Genomic DNA, 20,447 nt, shown 5'->3' with positions numbered 1-20,447 from the left:
GATCAACAGCGGGCATCGAGTCAACTGGCCTAATAGGATCGTCAGGCTGGATCAGTTCATCATGCTGGGTAGAGGCATTAGGCCGAGTACAGGCATCAGGCCGAGTAGAGGCTTCAGGCCGAGGAGAGGCATCAGGCCGCGTAGAGGCATCAGGCCGCGTAGAGGCATCAGGCCGAGTACAGGCATCAGGCCGAGTACAGGCATCAGGCCGAGTAGAGGCATCAGGCCGAGTAGAGGCTTCAGGCCGAGGAGAGGCTTCAGGCCGAGGAGAGGCTTCAGGCCGAGGAGAGGCTTCAGGCCGCGTAGAGGCATCAGGCCGCGTAGAGGCATCAGGCCGAGTAGAGGCATCAGGCCGAGTAGAGGCATCAGGCCGAGTAGAGGCTTCAGGCCGCGTAGAGGCTTCAGGCCGCATAGAGGCATCAGGCTGCGTACAGGCATCAGTCTGAACCACGGAAGGCAGGCTCACCGGTTTGGATACTGGCAGGATGGTATTGGTTGGAAAGAATTTTCGCTTTTTTCTGGTTTTAACTACTGGAGCACTGCAAGTAAACGCAGGTCTGCAAACGAATGGAGCAGCTGGAGACAGAGAAGAACTGGAGGATGGAACAGGAGAGGGAGCAGTTGCTACAGAGGGCTCTTTTACAGGGTTAAAGGCAGGATAGGTGCAGCGAGTGGGAACAGGGTACTGACATGCGGTAGATAGCCAAGTATACTGGGCTGTAACTGGAGGAGCTGGTGGGAATACAGGAGTAGAGTTAGAAGCAGGACTGGGTTTTTGTAAGCTGACTGAGGCTGGGTGCAACAAATCTGTCCATGTCTGCAGTAGGGGTTGAACAAAGCTGAGCTTACACAAAGTCTGTCTGGTCAATGACTGCACTGCGTTTATACAATCTCTCAGTGTCTGTGGTGAACATGTGGAATAACGCTCCAGAAAGTAACCCACATCATTCTCTAATAACCACACCAGGGACTCTACCTGGTCTGCACTAAATGGTGGCAAAAATTCATCCCTGCATTCGGGGGAACCAGATGAAACCAACTCTGCACAAACCTCAATCAATGGCTGCACCTCAGAGAATACTGTGCCCTGATCTACTAGAACATGAGCGAGCCGTATACATTCTAGCAATTCATCCCGGGTATACTCCTTCAGAGTTTGATAAGCATACTCCCTGTCATCAAACACTAGCAGATATAAATATTCAACCTCATCAAGATCCATCCTTCCCATCAACAAGCCAAGATGGCTTCCCTGTGCAGCCACTTCTGGTCAGGATTGGCCTTGGTGTAATGTCAGGGCTCCCAGGTATGACCAGAGGTGTGTGACTGAAGCAGGGAAACGCAGACCTCAGATATGTTATAAACAATATAATTTATTAACACTAACAGTACAAACATAAACGCAGTGCAATACTAAAACATAATACGGTGCAAACAAACCAAACCAAACCACCCACAGATAACAGTATATACAAGCAAGCGTCGTCAGGCAGGCCGGGTCAATATCAATTGGGCAGGTAGGTACAGGGGGAGCAAGCGGAGAATGGTCGGGGTCACAGGCCAGGTTCAGCAGGTAGCAAGCAGCATAGTACAGAGGGTCAGGCAGAGGGATGGTCCGGGTCACAAGCCAGGGATCAGAACAGGTAGCAAGCAGCGTAGTACAGAGGGTCAGACAGAGGGATGGTCAGGGTCACAAGCCAGGATCAGAGCAGGAGAAGTCAGCAAAGGAACAGAAACAGGATGCAGGACAGATACAGGGCCCAGGACAAACACACACCAAGGCAGAGTCTGTGGGTCTGGCCATCCCTTAAATACCCCAGCATAATCAGTTACAGGTGTTAGCTGGCTGCAAAGTTGAGTCTCTGATTGGTGGGAGCACCCGCTGGCCAGCCCTGGTACTGCAGATCACAAGGCAGCTGAGTCCCACCATTATTGGTGAATTCATTCCTGAGAGAGGGTGTGTTGCACTTGTCTGCTGAGCTCCAGAAAGGCCCGAGAAGCCTGGGGCTAAAGTGCCCTGCCCAGCCCAGGCAGGATGGCGGATCCTGGGCCTGGGTCCAGCGGGGAGAAGGCCCTGGAGGGGCCTAGTACCGGCCTCTCTTTTCCACCAGTAGAGGACCTGGGAATGGCCCCTAGGAAGGGGGAAGTTTATTCTGCCTACCGGGACCGTGTGGCCGCTCGGGCCAGGTTAATAGAGAAGGAGGAAGCCAAGCTCCAGAAGCTGACTCTGGAGCTAAAGAAGCTCCGGTCATCCTACGACCGTGTATGGTCTACTAAGCGGCAGGCCATGAAACCGGACCTGGAGGCGCTGGAACTTCGTGTGTCACAGCAGGGGAGGTATGTGGCGGCGCTGCAGCGCCAGAGCGGCGTCCTAAGCGAGAAGTATCTGAATGAAGCGAGATTCAAGGCTGCAAGAAGCCGCAGTGTTGCGGCGATGCGGGGTCCGGTGGAGGAGGCCTCTTCGGTGGAGGAATTGTCGGGGGAGTTGCTGGTGGAAGGCGAGCAGGGGCAGGTTGAGCCCACAGCACCCTCAGAGGAAATGGCGTCTATCATGGAAGACAGCGTGGTGGCAGGATCATCAGAGTCCCTCCCCCCTGGGCAGCTGCCTGTGGATTGGGGGACCCAGGTGGAGGAGGAGGAGATAGTGGGCGGATTGCAGTTCCTGGCAGAGGCGGTTGCAGAGCTGCGTGGAGCCGACTTCAGGTTTACGTCCGAGGACTCAGAGGAAGAAGCTGAAAGTGATGTCATCCCCCGCAAGCCGGCTAAGCCGGTGGTGAAAGAGCATGCTGCCTTTGTCATGCTGCAACGCATCCCCAAGGACGTGTTGGCAAAGGCAGGGGAGCCACTGGAAGGGGAGAAGGACTCTGCTGATTGTGTTGGTGAGATGGTTCTGGACACTGGGGTAGCGGGTATAATGCCTGCAAAATTGTCTGAGCTGCAGGTTAGCCCTACAGTCCTGGCTAAGGGTGTTTCCCCTCCGGTGGTGGTCCCACTGGGCCCCGCCCCTTTGGGGGGCATGGTGGCCTCTGGTGTGCAACCAGCAGGTCCCCCGGTTTCTCCTCAGGGGGCTCCAAGTTCTCAGGTCCAGGCTCCTGCGGGTCCGGCTCAGGTGGGTTCTCCTGCTGGTATGGGTGGTCCCCAGCCCCGGGCTCCCCCAGGTCATGGCTCATCAGCATCTGCCCCTTCAGTTGCTGCTGCTGGTGTGGCGGCTTCCCCTGGTCATGCCCCCTTGATGTTGAGTGCCCCTGGGGCTGGATCGGGGCTCAGTTACTCTGCTGCAGTTAGGGGAGGTCAGGGGTCAGTGGGATCGGCCCGGGCAAGGGCAGGTAACCTACCCACTTCCGCCGCAAGGCGAAATGTTGTTCAGTTGAAATGGTCAGGGGAGGGCCCCCCCCTTAGCAGGAGAGAGGTCATAGACCGCATATTAGAAATGGGCTTCCATGCCGCAGATATTTTTGCGTTTATTGCTCCAGTTGGTACTGGAGAATATGACGTGTCCTTCATGCGGCCAGAATTGTTGGACCTCTTTTGGCAGAGGTATGAGGCCACCTTTGTCACCAGCCCTAGGTGGGTGGGCCTAACCCCGAGGCTCGTCTCTCGCCAGTCCCTGATTAAAAAAATAACGGTGCTGGTGAGAAATGAATCCATCCCTGCATCAGATATTGTGGTCTGGCTAAGCAGATATGGGGATGTGATGGGGCCCCTTGGGAAGATCAAGGATGAGAGGGGAATATGGACAGGTGGGTGGACGACCACCGTCCGCTTAAAGGTGGTTGGAAATGTGCTCCAGCACATTCCCTCTTCCGCTTTTCTAGGGAAGGACCGCCTGATAATTTTTTATGCGGGTCAGCCGAGGGTCTGCCACTGGTGTGGGGGCAAGGGGCATTTTGCGGCCACCTGCCCCGTCATTAGATGTTCCCTGTGTCAGGAAATAGGACACCTGGCCAGGGACTGCAATGTTGTCCGATGCAATCTCTGCGGGGAGCTTGGGCATTCATACAACCAGTGCCCGGAGGCCCTCCACAACCTTCCGGTGGGGGAGCTTGAAGCAGAGTTGGATCGGGTAGATGCTGAAGAGGCGGAGGCGGCATTGGAGAGAGCGGCTTCGGTTGCTGTGGCGGCCCTTGTGAGGGAAGGGGAGGTTTCTGTGGCCCCTCCTGTCTCTGTCCCCCCTGTTTCGTCTACCCCTTTGGAGTCCCCTGTTGTTCCCCCTTGTGTGCCGGTTCCTCCTCCCAGGACTAAGAAACAGCTGAGGGAGGCTGCTAAAGGGGCCGGGATGGTTGAGGCTAGGTCTAGTCCCTCAGTGTCTGCTCCCCCCTTGCTCTTGCCGCTGCGGCGGAGTAGGAGGCCCGGTAGGGAGTCCCGTGAGTCCCAAGGTTCTGCTCCGGTAGGGGCTCGGGTGGAGGAGGGGTGGTCCCTGGTGGGTAGGCGGAGTAAGCCAGTTTTGTCCTCAGCAGGGTCGGTGTCCTCTTTAGAGGCGGGGGAGGTGGCCCTGGGGAATAGGTTTGGGGCTTTGTCGGGGGAGGAGGAGGGGTCAAGTGATCCCGCTTCCCCGATGGAGGACGAGGATGCTGGGGGGTCTCTTAAGAGAGTGAGGGACCCTGCCAAGAAAGTCAAGAGGAGGATTAAGAAACGTCCCTCTCAATTATCTTAATGGCAGTTCCCGCTCCGATAAAGGTGGCAACCATTAATGTTGCCAGCATAAAGTCTGTAAGTGCTAGAGAAACAGCCTTATTTTTGATCAGTGGGATGGAAGCTGATATTTTCTTTTTGCAGGAGACCAGGTTGCCCACCTTGGCTGATGTCCATCTGGCCAAGCGTGAGTGGAGGCGTGGGCCCTCCTACTGGTCTCTTGCGGCTGAGCTTTACAGCGGAGTTGCGGTGCTTTTTACCGGCATGGTAACGTGTCGGCGGATAATTGAGGTAGAGATCGGAAGATGTCTGATTCTGGATGTTCTCGTAAGGGGGCATGAGCTCCGTCTCATTAATATCTATGGCCCACAGTCCAAGTGGGACAGGAAGAACCTCTTTGCGAGGATTAAACCTTACCTCTTTACATCCCGGCTGGTAGTCTTTGGAGGTGATTTTAACACCATTACTAGGCCCAAGGACAGGAGAGGCTTCACTGACGGGCTGGGATATGATAGCAATTTTCTAAATGCTATAGTCAGGGAGGCAGGTCTGGTTGACGCTTGGATTCAAAGTGTCCCAGACGGCACGGGTTTCACCTTTAGGAGAGGTAATAGCCAGAGTAGGATAGACAGGTTTTTTTTGAAGGAGAACTCTGCCTTCTCGGCACCTGAGTGTCAGGCGGTGGAGTTTTCCGATCACCTTATGCTATCTGTCACCTTGAATATTTCAGACACGCCGCTGAGAGGAAAGGGCATCTGGAGGATGAATTCGTCTCTGCTGGAGGACGAGGAGGTGAGACGATCTTTCGAGGAGTTCTTTCAGGCGCAGGAGACAGTGCTGGATTTCTGCGGCAGTAAGTCTGAGTGGTGGGAGCTCACCAAAGTGCGGATCAGCAGGTTTTTCAAGGCTATTGGTAAGAGACGGCAGTTTAAACAGTATAACGCCTACCAGCGGTTGCGGAGGAAGCTCGACCGCCTTGTTTCTAGCGGTGGAGATTCGGGGGCAATCTCGGAGGTGAAGCTTCTCCTTAGGGAACTCCAGTATGATCGGCGTGCCTCTTTGGTTCTGGAGAGGGATTATGGGAAATACCACTCGCCTGACCCTTTCCAGAATTGCAAACAGAGTGCAGCAGTTAAGACGATCTCTGCTCTGAGGGATAGTACAGGGTCCCTGGCTAAATCCAGGTCAGGGATTCTGGAGGTCTCCAGGTCCTTTTATGCGGATTTACTGAGTGAGAAACACCTTGACCGGACAGGGATGTCGAGCTTTTTGGAATCCACGCCTGGTCTGGACAGTGATGTCCCTCTGGCGAGTTTGACTGGGGAGATTACTGCAGAAGAGGTGTCCAGAGCGATTGATAGTCTGGCCATTAAAAAGACTCCTGGGCCAGACGGTCTGACTGCCGAATTTTTTAAGGCTTTTAAATCCCGCCTGGCACCTCGTCTCGCGGAAGTGTATAACAGCTGTCTGGATGAGGGATCTCTCCCTCCTTCCATGAGACAGTCTGCAGTTATTCTCCTGTCAAAGGGTAAAGATCCTTCGGCTATTGAGAACTGGCGCCCCATCAGCCTCCTCAATGTCGATAGAAAGGTTCTGGCGAAGATCTTGTTCTGGCGCTTGTCGTCAGTGGCAGACAGTTTGCTTTCTCGTCAGCAGCATTGCTCGGTCCGGGGCAGGAGTACCTTCACAGCGGTGTTAGCTGTCCGGGAGGCTCTGGAGCGATGTAAGGCTGAAGGATGGGGAAAGTACTTGCTGGCGGTGGATCAGGCAAAGGCCTTTGATCGAGTTGATCACAAGTACCTCTGGCATCTCCTGGACCGGTATGGTTTGGAGGGGAGGTTCATCGGCTGGTTGAAGACATTGTACCAAGGGGCGGAGAGCTTCATGTTGGTGAATGGTTGGGTTGGGCAGCCCTTTGAGGTTGGATCTGGGGTGCGCCAGGGGTGCCCGCTGAGTCCCTTGCTCTATGCCTTTGCCATTGACCCCTTCGTCAGGAGGCTAGATGACGGGGCGGTGAGTGGGGTGCTGGTGGGTGCCATTGGAGATCCGCCTTTGAGAGTTGTGGCTTATGCTGATGACGTTTCTGTTTTCATTTCTGGACCGGAGGAGGCGCAGGAGGTGGTTTCAGTAATGGATCAGTATGCCGAGGCATCAGGTTCCAAGGTCAATCAGGACAAATGTGAAGTTCTCTGGATGGGTAGGGAGGGTGAGAGCTTCTCACTCCCGGACGCCTTCCCGGTGCCTCAGCCGAACATCAAAGTGTTGGGCATCAATTTTGGCTCTGCTGATTACAGCAAGCAAAATTGGGAATCCAAGCTGTCGGATGCCGAGGTCAAAGTGAGATGTTGGAAGGGGTGGCGGCTCTCCTTGAGGGAAAGGGTTGATTTGATCAAGACTTTCCTGCTCCCAGTCTTTTTGTACGTCAGCTTCGTTTGCCTCTTGCCAGAATCGCTCTATACGAGGATCTATAGCTGTTTCTTCCAGATGTTATGGGGGAATCGGCTGAACCTCGTCAAGAGGGACGTGACTTACTCATCCAGGCGGGAGGGTGGCCTAGGTATGGTCAACCCGGTGGTCTTTTTCTCTCTGATGTTCTTGAAACATAACTTTGGTAATATGCTGGCAGAGAGACCGCCTACATGGGTAGGACTGTTCCGGATCTGGTTTGGACCCTTTCTGCACAGTTGGGAGAGTGGCGGGCCAGTGAGAAGCCTGCGGGTCAAGCATGGTAAGCTCCCGGCTTATGTGGCCCTGTGCCTGAAGTTACTCCGGCGGTGGCATGTGACTGCGGAGGAGGTCCGGTCCCTCCCCAGGAGGCTCCTGGGTGAGAGGATTGTGGCATCTGCTTTCCATGCGCCGCTGGCCTTGAGAGATTGCCCGGGCCATGTTATGAGGGAGGGTTTGCGGTTGATAAATCTGGAGCGGATCCCCCTGAAGTTGCGGGACCAGGCCTGGCTCGCCTTCCATGGCAGGCTCTACGTGAGGGGTAACCTGAAGTACCGTCCTGCGGATGACCGTGGTTGTCCGAGGTCGGAGTGTGGGGGTGAAGTGGAGACTATGGACCACTTCTTGCTTCAGTGCCCCTTTAACGTAGAGGTGTATAAACAGGTGGGAGGGGCTCTGGGTGTTCCTTTCCTCCATCGCATGTCGTATGCGGAGTGGGTGTACGGAGCATTCGAGAGTCGCATGGGTTTTAATTTGGACACCCTGTTTTTAGTCAGCTTAGTTGTCCGTTATTACACTTGGATGGCACGGTGTCAGGTCTCCATTCGGCAGAAGGTCCTCCCTGTTCAGGTGGTGGCGAGTGACATCCTTGGTGAGGTGGGGAAAATTCGGGGTCTTGAGAAAGACAGGCTGCGACGCAGAGCTTGGATGGAGGCGTGGAGGAACATCAAGCCTGTTGCTGCGGTCTGTTGATCTCGGGTGGTGGGATCTGTCCCTAGTTTCTGCCTTCAGCACTCCCTAGATTTTTGCGTTCGGATCTTTTTGGTAGCCTTTTGCATGGTAGGTTGTAGGGGTCAGACGTGGAAGATTTGCGGGTTCCTTAGCCCTCCCCTGTGGTGTATATAATAGTATGGTTAGGTCCTTTGTATATAGTTTAGGCCATATAGGCCATAAGCAGCAGGTTTGAATATGGAAATTGCATATGGTTTATGTTTTTGTCTGAGCCATAAAGGCTCTTAGTCATGTGGTCTCCGCCATAAAGGCCTTGTACTGTAAATATTGTATATAGTTTCCGTTTTTTTTTCCTTTCAGGTTATGGACTTTTATTTATGAGCCGTTCAGGCTATGTTTGAGTTTTTTGTTTTTTTTTGTTTTTTGTTTTTTGTTTTTTTTGTTTTTTTTCCCCAGGGACTGTTGGGACATTTTAGTTTCCTTTCTGTTGAGTTTTGTATTTATTTATTTATTTATTTATTTATATTTATACTTTTATGCATAAGTCTGATGGATATGTATGACATCAATACATAATAAAAAATCTCCATTCCTAACACTATGCTGAGATCTCAAACCTGTGGTTCATGCAAGATGACAAAAGGTATTGCATGACCTGGAGACATTTTGCCAAGATGAATGGGCAGCAAGAATTCGGGGCCTCATAGACAAGTATTACCAAAGATTGCACGCTGTCATTGGTGCTAAAGGGGGCAATACACAGTATTAAGAACTAAGGGCATGCAGACCTTTGAACAGGGTCATTTCATTGGTTTAATTGTTGCCATATTTTATTTTATGATTGTGCTATTGTTATGACCTACAGTCGAATATCAATCACATAAGAAATAAAAGAAACGTGTTTTGCCTGCTCATTCATGATTTCTTTAAAAATGGTACATACTATTACCAATTCTCCAAGGGTATACAAACTTTTGTGCACAACTGTATGGTCCTGTAGTAGAATGTCCCTTTACTCACTTTCTTGGCTCCTTTAACTCTCCATGATCTCCTGAACTTACACCAGCCTAAGGCTATGCTCACACTAGCGTTATGTGCAGGCGGCAGAGGCGTTTGAGAAGTGTTTTTACCGCTTCCCAAACGCCTCTGCCAATTCTGCACATTACAGCACATGGTGCTGTTCTAACGGGAGCGTTTGCGTCATGTTGCGTCGCGGCAAAATGGACGTCTCTGGTCGAGTCAGGAGGCGTTGAAGCCTCCTATTCTCGTCTATGGTGCCGCTCCGCAAACACCCGGCCGGCATTTGCGGTGCAGTTGCGACACGGTTGCGGAGCGGTAACACCACTCAAACTGCATTATAGTGGGGTGTTATTAACGCCTAGCATCCGCCGCTAAGCCGCGCATGCGGCGTTTGCCGAGCGTTAAAAAACGCTCCGCAAATGCCGGACCAACGCTTGCCAAACGCTATAGGGATGTTTGGCAAGCGTTGGTAAAACAGCCAAGTGTGAACGAGCCCTAACTTTATCATTTCCAGCGGCCCTTTACCATGTGATCATCACAGTTGGTCACTTGTAAACAGACTTGCTGGTCGCTGGCATTTCCTTTCCCTACATGCTGGCTCTGTGTGAGAAAAGGAGAGCCAATAACAGGACAGTCTGACAGAAGCCCCATAAGTGCCCAACAGTGCAGGTTATCAGTGCCAGCTATCAGTGCCTATCATTGCTGACTATTAGTGTCCATCAGTGCCACCTCATTAGTGCAGCCTCATCAGTGCCCATCATTGCGGCCTCAGTGCCCATCAGTACAGCCTCATCAGTGCCCATCAGTACAGCCTCATCAGTGCCCATCATTGCAGCCTCAGTGGCCATCAGTACAGCCTCATCAGTGCATCCTCATCTGTGTACATCAGTGAAGAAGAAAAATTACTTATTTGCAAAATTTTATAGCAGAAACTAAAAAAAACATTCTCAGTCTTTTTTAATTTGTTTAGCAAAAAATACTGTGTTGAATAAATTCCACCAAAGGAAAGCTCTATCTGTCTCAAAAAAATTATAAAAATGTAATTTGTGTACAGTGTTGCATAGCCACACAATTGTCATTTAAGATGTGAGAGCACTGAAATCTGAAAATTGGCCTGGGCAGGAAGGGGGTAAAAGTGCCCGGTATAGAAGTGGTTAATATACACTTGTTGAGGGATTTTCTTTTACCAAAGACATGTAGCAGAATACATTTTGGACTATATTTATGAAAAAATTTGATTTTTTTTTATTGGATATGTTTTCTGACAGAGTAGAATAAATATATATATATATATATAATTTTTTTTTTTCAAATGTTCCAGATTTCTTAGTTTATATAACAAAAACCCAGTGGTGATCAAATACCACCAAAAGAAAGCTCTATCTGTGTAAAAAAATGATATAAATTTAATTTGGGTACAGTGTTGCATGACCAAGTAATTTTCAACACAGTTGCTGCTTGTGTTAGTGAAGGAAATACTGAAAAATATACCTTATGGCGCCGCTCCAAGCTATGGATGGAAGAAAAAGATCACCCACTTGCAAGAGAGAAGAGGGGAGCATAAGTCCAAGTGATTCCAGTGTCAGCCAATGCAAGTGAAGGGATGGACGCTACTCAACCGATCTCAGGCGTCCAATGTTGAGGAATGGCCTCAGTCGCCATTCTGGCTACGCCCTCTGATGCGTTTCACCCTACCCACCAGGGACTTGGTTACAGAGGTCTCTGTGACCAAGCCCCCAGTGGGCGAGGTGAAATGCATAAGAGGGCGTGGCCAGAATAGCGACTGAGGCCGTTCCTCAACATTGGATGCCTGAGATCGGTTGAGCAGGGTCCATCCCTTCATTTGCATTAGTGAAGGAAATAGTTCCTTTGGAGCAGCTTGGACCAAACTAACCATTTAAACTTCACTAAAACTTGGAGATCCCCTTTAAGAAGGTCTCATATTGTTAAACAGTAACTCCGCTTTTGTTGAGAGAACCTTGACAAACTTTGTTGCAGAATCCTACCTTTTGTTATTCTGAAGAAATAGCTGTTTGTTTGTCTGTGTCCATGTGCAGAGTGAATCTGTATGGGAGTGCTTTCATCATCATCAATCAGCTGCAGCACCTGCAGGGCTCTAATGAGGAAAGTGGCAGGGTTTGCATCCCTTAAAGCTGGCCATACATTATACAATGTTCTTGTTCAATTTCCTTTAGATTTACCTTCAACTATGCAGTGCAAGGGCCTGTCTGATTGCATACTGAAAGTGTTCAGGTCTGACCTCCCATTCTATGGTTGTGGTAAATCTAAAGAAAACCAGTACAAGAAAATTGTATAATGTATGGCCAGCGTTAGATGTGATTTCCCTTTTGGAGCATCTTACCAAAAATTACATTTGTATTGCAGGGGATGCCCAACATCTGACTTCTGGGATAATCCGTGACGGTCACACAAGCAGGAAGTGACATTTCCAGGGGGCGTTCTGTACACTATCAGTATACAGGACACCTCCAGGTTGACATATTGCATTGTACAGAAAATGACAGAGCTGCAGATGGAAAAGGAAAGGGAATTTCGTAATATCATTCAATTACAATATGATGTGAGTTGCTAATGTGTACGCTATACTACTATTCATTTTTTTATTATTATTTCCTATTTTTTTTTTCTCCAAAGGAAAGTGGAGTTACTTTTTAATACAGTGGAGGTCCACTTACTGCTCATTTCCAAACTATTATTATTATTATACAGGATTTATTTAGCGCCAACAGTTTGCTCAGCGCTGTACATTATAACATTATAATGGGAGAGTACACAAGACAATACAGTAACAATACAATACACGAGGGGTTCGAGGGCCCTGCTCCTTGGAGCTTACAATCTAAGAGGGAGGGGATAGTGGTACAGGATAAAATAGCTGTGGGGGATGGAGTGGTAGGAAGAGTGGAGGAGTTCAGTAATTAGCTGAGGGTGGGGTAGGCTTCCCTGAAGAGATAGGTTTTCAGGGTGCGCCTAAAGGTGAGTAGAGTAGGTGATAGTCTGATGGATTGGGGTAGGGAGTTCCAGAGGATGGGGGAAGCCCTGGAGAAGAGCATGGGAGGAGGAGAACAGGGAACTAGAGAGCAGGAGGTCTTGTGAGGAGCAGAGAGTACGTTTTGGGTGATATTTGGATACCAGATCGGTGATGTAGTTTGGGGCAGTATTATGAACATCTTTATACGTCAATGTATTTTGAATTGTATCCAATGGGTGGAGGGATTGGCAGAGAGGGGTGGCGGATACGGAGCGGTTAGTAAGGTGGATGAGTCTGGCTGCGGCATTCAAGATAGACTGAAGCAGGGATAGCCTGTGGTGAGGTAAGCCGGTGAGGAGGGAGTTACAGTAGTCAAGTCGTGATCAGGGGCGGACTGACCATTTGGAATCTCGGCCACTGCCCGAGGGCCCGGGGTCAGTAGTGGGCCCCATGAGATGCCCCTGCTACCTTTTTCATAGGCTTTTTTGAGTTTGGGTAAAGACACAGGGGCCCCATGATCCCCTATTGCCCGGGGGCCCCATGAGTTGTCAGTCCGCCCTTGGTCGTGATATGATGATAAAATCCTCCACCTCTCTCCTCTCCTCCTCCTCTCCCCCCCTTGCAGAGCTCATGCCAACAATCAGCTCAACCCAAATCGGATTAGAGCTCCCAGACGATAATGATCAGTGTGCGGAGATCAGATAACAGAAAAGTTCACAAAGACAAAACTTCCATGCAACTCTTCTCAACTTTTCTGCATTCTCCCATCCCGCCCATAACGTCACCAAATCCGGATCTGGACAGGACAACCAACCACGCCCCCTGAACTCCGCCCGTCACCCTGCGTGGGCCAATCACCTTCTCCCAGCTCGCTCTCCTGGAGGAAGACTGGGGGAGAGTCACCGGCGGCTGCGCTACCCGGCCTCCTCTGATTGGCTATATTAAGGTTGAAGCTCCTGGAGGGACCAATAGGCGGCGGACACGGCGGAAGGTGAAAGTGTAGCTCTGAGGTGCTTGGGAAGAACACAGGCAGACGGTGCACACAGCGGACCGGGAGCGCAGCGGGAGGATGGCCAGAGGAACAGTTCTACTGGGTGAGAGCAGGAGGGATGGGGCTCCGCATGTGTATTGGTGTGGGGCACAACATGCCGGTATGCAGCTACTGGCACTGACAGCTCTCTACTGAGGGTTCTGCAATGTATGTATGTAGAGAGAGGTACACACACATGCTATTCTATATTCATATATATGCACACACGTGTTTTTATTTATATATATATATATATATATATATATATATATATATATATATAAAACACGTGTGTGTGTGTATGTATGTATGTGTGTGTGTGTATATATATATATATATATATATTTGTGTGTGTACATACATACATAGTCTCTCTCAATGTATGTGTATGTTATATAGGGATTCTGATGACCTCTTGCATTGCATCCTCCCTCCCCTTCCAAAGATTGGCGATTGGTGAAATATGCGCTGGGATTATTGCCCATCTATCAATCCGTAAGTCTGATTCATGAAAGCTGAAGGTGGAATGGAACCGATTCTCAGGGCTGTTGGACGGTTTCCTTGGATCAGGGTGGAGGATGCTGCGCTTTCTATGGGATGTGGCTGCACATTGGCTGCTCTCATCACGCATTGTCCCCAGGGTACCGAAGACAGATCCATCCGACTCCCTCTACTTTGGAGATGGATACATCGTTCTGGTAGAATACAAGCTTTCCAGGCATGGGTCCTTAAAGGATAACTCCACTTTCGTGTGTGTGTGTGTGTGTGTGTGTGTGTGTGTGTGTGTGTGTGTGTGTGTGTGTGTGTGTATGTAAAATATATGTCCTTAAAAAGTAGCTATACTTTTGTTTTGTGTATATATATATATGTGTATGTGCTGCACAGGCCTTATTTTAATTTAATCTTCTTAAAAATTTACTTTTCTTTACAATCTGCGGAGCTATAATTTTATTTTAAGTAGAACTATAGGCAAAAAATGTTTTCTTAAACTTTTTTTTTTTTTTTTTTTTTTCATTTTAAATAGTGTAAGGGGAGATTATAATTGATATAGCAAATGAGACCATTCGTTAATAATCCCCAACTGGAGGCTGGTGCTCAGGCTAAGAACTACCACTGGTACCAGCTATCTTCAAAAATATTAGCCGGCAACTCGATTGCTTCTAAGTCCAGTTATTTATTGGTTACAAGGTATAAGTACAGGATCCATGAATGCCAACGCGTTTCGGTGAGAGCCTTATTCATAGCATAGAAAACTTAAAATCACTCTCAACATGTATAATATCTCAGCCCCTCCAATGAAGGTAGGGGCGTTGCTAACTTCATTGACTAAGACAGTTAATCTGGATTTAGAAGCAATCGAGTTGCTGGCTAATATTTTGAGTTTTTTTTTTTTGTTTTTTGTTTTTTTTACCATCTGTGTCCCATAGCCAAATAGAAAGTGAAAGGAAATCCCTGTAAATCAAGGGGGACACTTGGGTTACTAGAACGAGTGTACCTATTGGAAGATTTCCCCTCTATTACCTGTCTGGGACAATCTCAAAAATGTTATTTTGTATTTACTTTCAATGATAATAGTAAACAGGACAAAACGAGACGGTGGATCTCCTTAACATGGACACAGACAGAAATAGAAACTGACAGAAGGTCTAGTCCCTCTCTACTGTGTTCAAAACGAAGAAAAAAGTCTTGCCTTTAGTTATACTAAATATCCAATATGACAATCTGGAGGCGTTGCATACACAACTGGGTGTACAGAACCTCCCTGGTAAATTTAATTTCCTGCTGTGTGATTGGCTCCTTGAATTTCCCAGAAATTTGCACTAAAATAGAAGTCGTATTTTAGGCATCCACTGCAACAAATATTTCAGTTTTGGTGAGATACTTCTAAAGGGATGCAGACAGAAAAGAGAGCAAATTTCCTTTTCTTCTGAGCAAAAATGGGTAGGAATCTGCAACAAAGTTTGTTAAAATCCCTGCAGTGTACAGTGATCACCCAGAGGGGATGGTTTTTTGTTTGTTTTTTTTAACCTCAACAAAAGTCGAGCTACTTTTTGAAGACATAGTCTACCCTTGCAAACATTTTATGCAAAGCAGCCACATCAATAAAATAAAAACAAATGCATTTATAACATTTTTGCATAAAAGTAGAACTACAGGCAAAAAACTTTTTTTCATTTTGAATAGAGTAAGGGAGGGTTATTACCCCTGTCAGTTTATTTTTTGCCATCTGTGTCCTATTGGTGTTGTTTCCCTTCACTTCCTGTCCCATAGCCAAAACAGGAAGTGAGTGATAATCCCTTCAAATTAAGGTATTTTCCTTGGGGACCCCCAAAAAGTGTCCCCATTTGAAAATTCTCTTCTATTACTTTTCTGAGGAGAACCCAAGATTTTGGTTTTTCTTTACTTTCACTTTTTATGGTGGTAAGCAGGACAAATAGAGATGGTGAATCTCCCTAATGGGGACACCGACCGCAATAAAAACCTAACTGGATCTCTCTCCACCCTATCCAAAACTAACTAAAGAAGAAAAAAAAAGGATTTGCCTTTTAGTTCTACTTTAAAGCCTGCATAGCATTTTATCAGTGGATCACAGGAGCAATGCACAAGTTCCAGCAGACTATTCCTCCAGCCTCAGGCTAGTACAAAGGTACGGCCCTTTCATTGGCTGGAGGAATTAAGCAATGGACTTTGATCGCAGTGATGGCACCACACATGTGCTCCATCCATGCTACATATGTGTAGCATGAAACATGGCCACAAAGGTGAATTGAAGCCCGACTCTGAGCAACTAAAAAATAACTTGCTGTGGCCTGTGCCCACACAGGGTTAATAGCACGTTTTATCTAGGGGAGAGGAGAAATCATTTTACTTCCCTAATCCTCAGCTTCCCTGGATGATGGTGCTCTGGTGGTGGACTTTCCCTTGGTGTCCTCATGTCCAATGCAGGGCTATTGACCCTTCTTTGGTTTTGGACACCGGGTAAGTAAATATTCTTTTCATGTTCTAGACTTAAACCCGTGTTTGGGGGCAATCCCATGGTGAGGGATACATTTTTGTTTTTTGCATAGGGTTGGGCTTTGAAGTAGTTGTAAACCCTTACATATCCCCAGTGAAATGACTGGCCGTGGGTGATATACAGAGATGAAACAAATCCTATATAACAGAGGTCTCCAAACTTTGTAAGCAAAGGGCCAGTTTACTGTCCTTCAGACTTTAGGGAGGCCGGACTGTTATCAGTGGGCATAAAAAATGCCCCATTATTGGTTTGAATGGAGGAATAGTGCCCCATCGATGGTGTCAGTCAGTGAAGTAGTGCACCAAGGGCCAAACAAAGGCAAGCCAAGGGCCACATATGGCCCCCGAGCCGCAGTTTGGAGACCACTGCTATATAAGTTGTACCTGTTTTGTCTGCAGCCTCTCCTCCACATCTGTTCAAATTGCAGAATTTATACACTTGTCAGAGAGTTCAGAAAAAAGGGGGCGGAGAGCTGAAGTTACTCTGCAGAGCTCAATGAGGAGAGTTCTGCGAGCTGATTGGAGGGACACACCCCCTCCACACAGCTCACAGGAACAGGGCTGAGGCAGAAAATCTGCTGGAGGTCCCTCTTGTCACTACTTCCTTTTTTTTTTTTTTTTTTTTTTTTTGTCAGGGGCAAAAGAGCAGCAGACTGAAATGACACTTGGTGCGCTGGTTTAAGACAAGTATACACTATAGAGGGATATGCTTTGTTCATATTTCATGTCAGAGGTTTACAACCACTTTTGACACTCTGTGTATTGGTTGCATGGTAATAGCACAGATCCTTTATTTAATTACATGTACAATTTGCTGATCTATTCCCCTTGGCAAAGCCTTGTCTCGGGTTCTTTGGGTGAAACATCAAAGATGATGCTGACGTGGTCCATCAAGATAAGATTTACCAGTCTTTTTATATTGAAATGTAGCTTACCAGGACAGGAGATGCAGGTGTACATGGTTTAAAATAATTATTACTGTATTAGAAAATAAACCTGAAAATATCATGTGAACAGATGGGGAAAACTGGGAAATACCCATTCTTTGTCATAAAAATTCAGACTTGGTACTGAAATATACCTAACCTCTATGTATTGACCTCTGCACCCTATGTAACATACTAGCAACTAGCAGTAAAAAGTAAAAATGCTTACAGCAGAACCCAATTTTCTGCCCTTCTGTCCAGGCCTTGGTAATGTGGCTCAGCCTTCATGCAGCCTGCTAGGGAAAAAGAGGATCCCAAAACTTATGCGGCTTTCTTAACTTATGGTGATCAGCCGAAATATTGGTTTTACTAGACAGGCCTTCTAAATGATGTAACGGGCATACCCCAAGGACTTGTTTTAGATACAGTTGGTGACATTGAATACTTGTATTGGGCCTAGTTTGTGCGTTATGCCCGTATGCACAATGTTAATGACGTATATATTTAGTTTTTCTATGCGATTGCATGTATATATTTTACATACTCATTCCTTGATGGTATGTTCTATTTGCAGGGGCAGTTCTTTGCTCACTGCATCTTGCAGTGAGGGGTATGTTTTCTGCCAGTGATGATGTCGTACAATTAACCCCCAGTAATTTCAACCGAGAGGTTATCCAGAGTGACGCTGTGTGGCTGATAGAATTTTATGCTCCTTGGTGAGTACCAAGAAAGATTTTGTGAGATGTACTTTGTATGTTATTTTGAGGTGTGTGTGTGTTGGTATGGAGCTGCTATGTATTGTTATAATGTGTCATTAAAGGAACACTTTTTAATCAGAGTATAGCATCAAGTCCATTTAACTCCTGGGATATTGATCTGGTCAGTTAAGTAGCAGAGTAAGTTGTTAATCAGTTTCAGCTGCTTTGGTGTTAATGAAATTAACAGGTGCACTAGATGGGCAACAATGAGATGACCCCCAAAACAGGAATGGTTTTACAGGTTGAGGCCACTGACATTTTTTTTTTTCCTCTACTTTTCTGACTGTTTTGTGTTTGGCTAAGGTCAGGGTCTCTACTGGTTTCATGAGGCGACACCTGAACCCTACAGAGGTTGGACAGGCAGTCCAACTCCTCCAGGATGGCACATCAATACATGTCATTGCCAGAAGGTTTGCTGTGTCTCCCAGCACAGTCTCAATATATGGAGGAGATTCCAGGAGACAGTTACACTAGGAGAGCTCGACAGGGCTGTAGAATGTCCTTAACCCATCAGCAGGACCGGTATCTGCTCCTTTGTGCAAGGAGGAATAAGATGAGCACTGCCATAGCCCAATGACCTCCAGCAGGCCACTTGTGTGAATGTCTCTGACCAAACAATCAGAAACAGACTTCATGAGGGTGGCCTGACAGCCCAATGTCCTCTAGTGGGCCCTGTGCTTACTGCCTGGCACCATAAAGTTTGATTGGCATTTGCCATTGAACACTGGAATTGGCAGGTCCACCACTGGTGCCCTGTGCTTTTCACAGATGAGAGCAGGTTCTCCCTGAGCACATGTGACAGACGTGAAAGGGTCTGGAGAAGCCATGGAGAACATTATGCTACCTGTAACATCATTCAGCATGACCGTTTTACTTGTGGGTCGGTGATGGTCTGGGTAGGCATATCCATGGAGGGGGACACAGACCTCTACAGACTAGACAATGACACCCTTTTTTGATGCGGTGCGATTTGGGCCACACAAAGTATGGCTCCAATCGCCATGCACACAATTTGCATGTGATTTGCACAGGAATTGGGTGCGGTTCTTGTGCGAATCACATGCAATATACCGCACCGCATATGTATGAACCCAGGCTCAGAGGGTATTTCTGCTTCAGGGAGACACCGAAAGCAACAGACTTGGGGTTAGAATCCCTGTCAAGTTTTTGTACTGTCTGGAGTTGTTCACTTTCATGTATTTGCCTTGGTGACCATTGTAAAAGTTTTTTATAATCCAAACTTTAGTTGCTTCTGTGATGATCGCGGCGTCAGACCCCCAGCCCTTCTCACCAACTCGTGACCAAAGGACTAGCCAATCTAAAACCGCGCTGTCACATGCGTAACAATGCCACGCTCAGCTGCACCCTGCACAAATATTTTCCAGCTAATGGACCACAATCTATGTACCTGAGAGCGATTTGTTACTGGGTCAGGTTAATTATGCAATTAACCCTTCACACTGCCACCACCGCCTTTTTGTAGAGAAGAGGAGGAACCTTGCCAATATTAGCAATAACACTATGATGTTTGAATAATTGTCTGTATACCACTGCCACTGCAGGCAGGGATATATAGAGGTTTAAAAAACACAGCAGTAGCACTCTTCAGAGACAGGGATTCTTAGTTTGCATTAAAGAGCTTTAGAAACAGTTCAACACTTTTCAGAAAATAGGATTTATTACTAAAAAGGTCAAAATAGCACAATAAGCGTATTTACAGAAAAAGATGTAGCATCTATATATATATATATATATATATATATATATATATATATATATATATATATATATATATATATATATATATATATATATATATATATATATATATAAATACAGAGAGCAATAACACAGCAAAGAGATAACAGACGTTTAGAGAGGTAGAATACTTGCCGTCAGCCTTGGTTTAAGCAGCGTTCAAGTGTCGGAGCAAAAGTGTATCGTTCGCCCAAGTTGGTTTCTGATGTTAAAAAGAGAATTCTTCAACTTCCTTCTCCAAACCTGACAGCCCTTTTCTAGGAACTCAGCAGGGTGTCTCCTTACAGCAGAGAGCCAATCGCCTCATTTGGGGAGGGGTGTATGAGGCTGGAGACTCAGGCTAGAACAAAAATCCCTCGCAAGTTATACCAGGGTCAATAACCTTCCCTAGATGCATGTAACATTCTAGCCACGGGTAGGATAATCTTCAGAATAATATTCTGAACGTCCAGATACCAGTTATGACATATCTGCTTATCGCAGTTAAGGAGATATCACTTTCTGCTCTCGGGTATACGTAAGCCAGGGGTGTAAGATATCAGACTCGCATTAAGCTGAGCTATCCGAATATGTGCTTTATTTTTATGTAATTATTTCCTACCTTAAGATATGAAATTATAGGGAAAAGTGGGTTTTAAATGTGATGTCTGTTTTATGGCTAGCAGGAATGCGTTTGAAGCCCAGTGAAGGACTGGTTTATGGCTTTACGATTATCTCAGATTGAGAAGCCAACAGACACCCGGGCACCAGCTAATTTGGGATTTATAACCATGCAGCTGTCCCGCTGTGCCTGATTGCCTGTGCACTTCTGAACCCAGACGCAGGGACCACGTGTCTCTCAACAGAGAGGGAGGGGGGGAAGCTGATTTGGAGTAGAAGGGATACAAGATGGAGGGCCTTTGGCAAAATGTAGGTTCGCA

General features: G+C 47.4%; 1 protein-coding gene across 2 annotated transcripts in view; it reads left to right on the top strand.

The window, feature by feature from the left end:
* Nucleotides 1–12,988: 12,988 nt before the first annotated feature.
* The window catches only part of PDIA6 (protein disulfide isomerase family A member 6), a 51,423-nt gene continuing 43,964 nt past the window's right edge, over nucleotides 12,989–20,447 (top strand). For both annotated transcript variants that reach the window (XM_089672045.1, XM_089672044.1), the window contains exons 1-2: nucleotides 12,989–13,134; nucleotides 17,586–17,727. In XM_089672045.1, coding sequence (XP_089528171.1) covers nucleotides 13,110–13,134; nucleotides 17,586–17,727 — 167 coding nt within the window. In that variant the 5' untranslated portion in view covers nucleotides 12,989–13,109. The remainder of the gene's footprint in view (nucleotides 13,135–17,585; nucleotides 17,728–20,447) is intronic.

Source organism: Staurois parvus, unplaced genomic scaffold, assembly GCF_062004578.1.
Source record: "Staurois parvus isolate SC_StPar_1 unplaced genomic scaffold, SC_StPar_1.0 ptg000118l, whole genome shotgun sequence".
Taxonomy (NCBI): domain Eukaryota; kingdom Metazoa; phylum Chordata; class Amphibia; order Anura; family Ranidae; genus Staurois; species Staurois parvus.
Note: the sequence above shows the minus strand (reverse complement) of the source record. Positions and strands in the feature narration are given on the sequence as shown.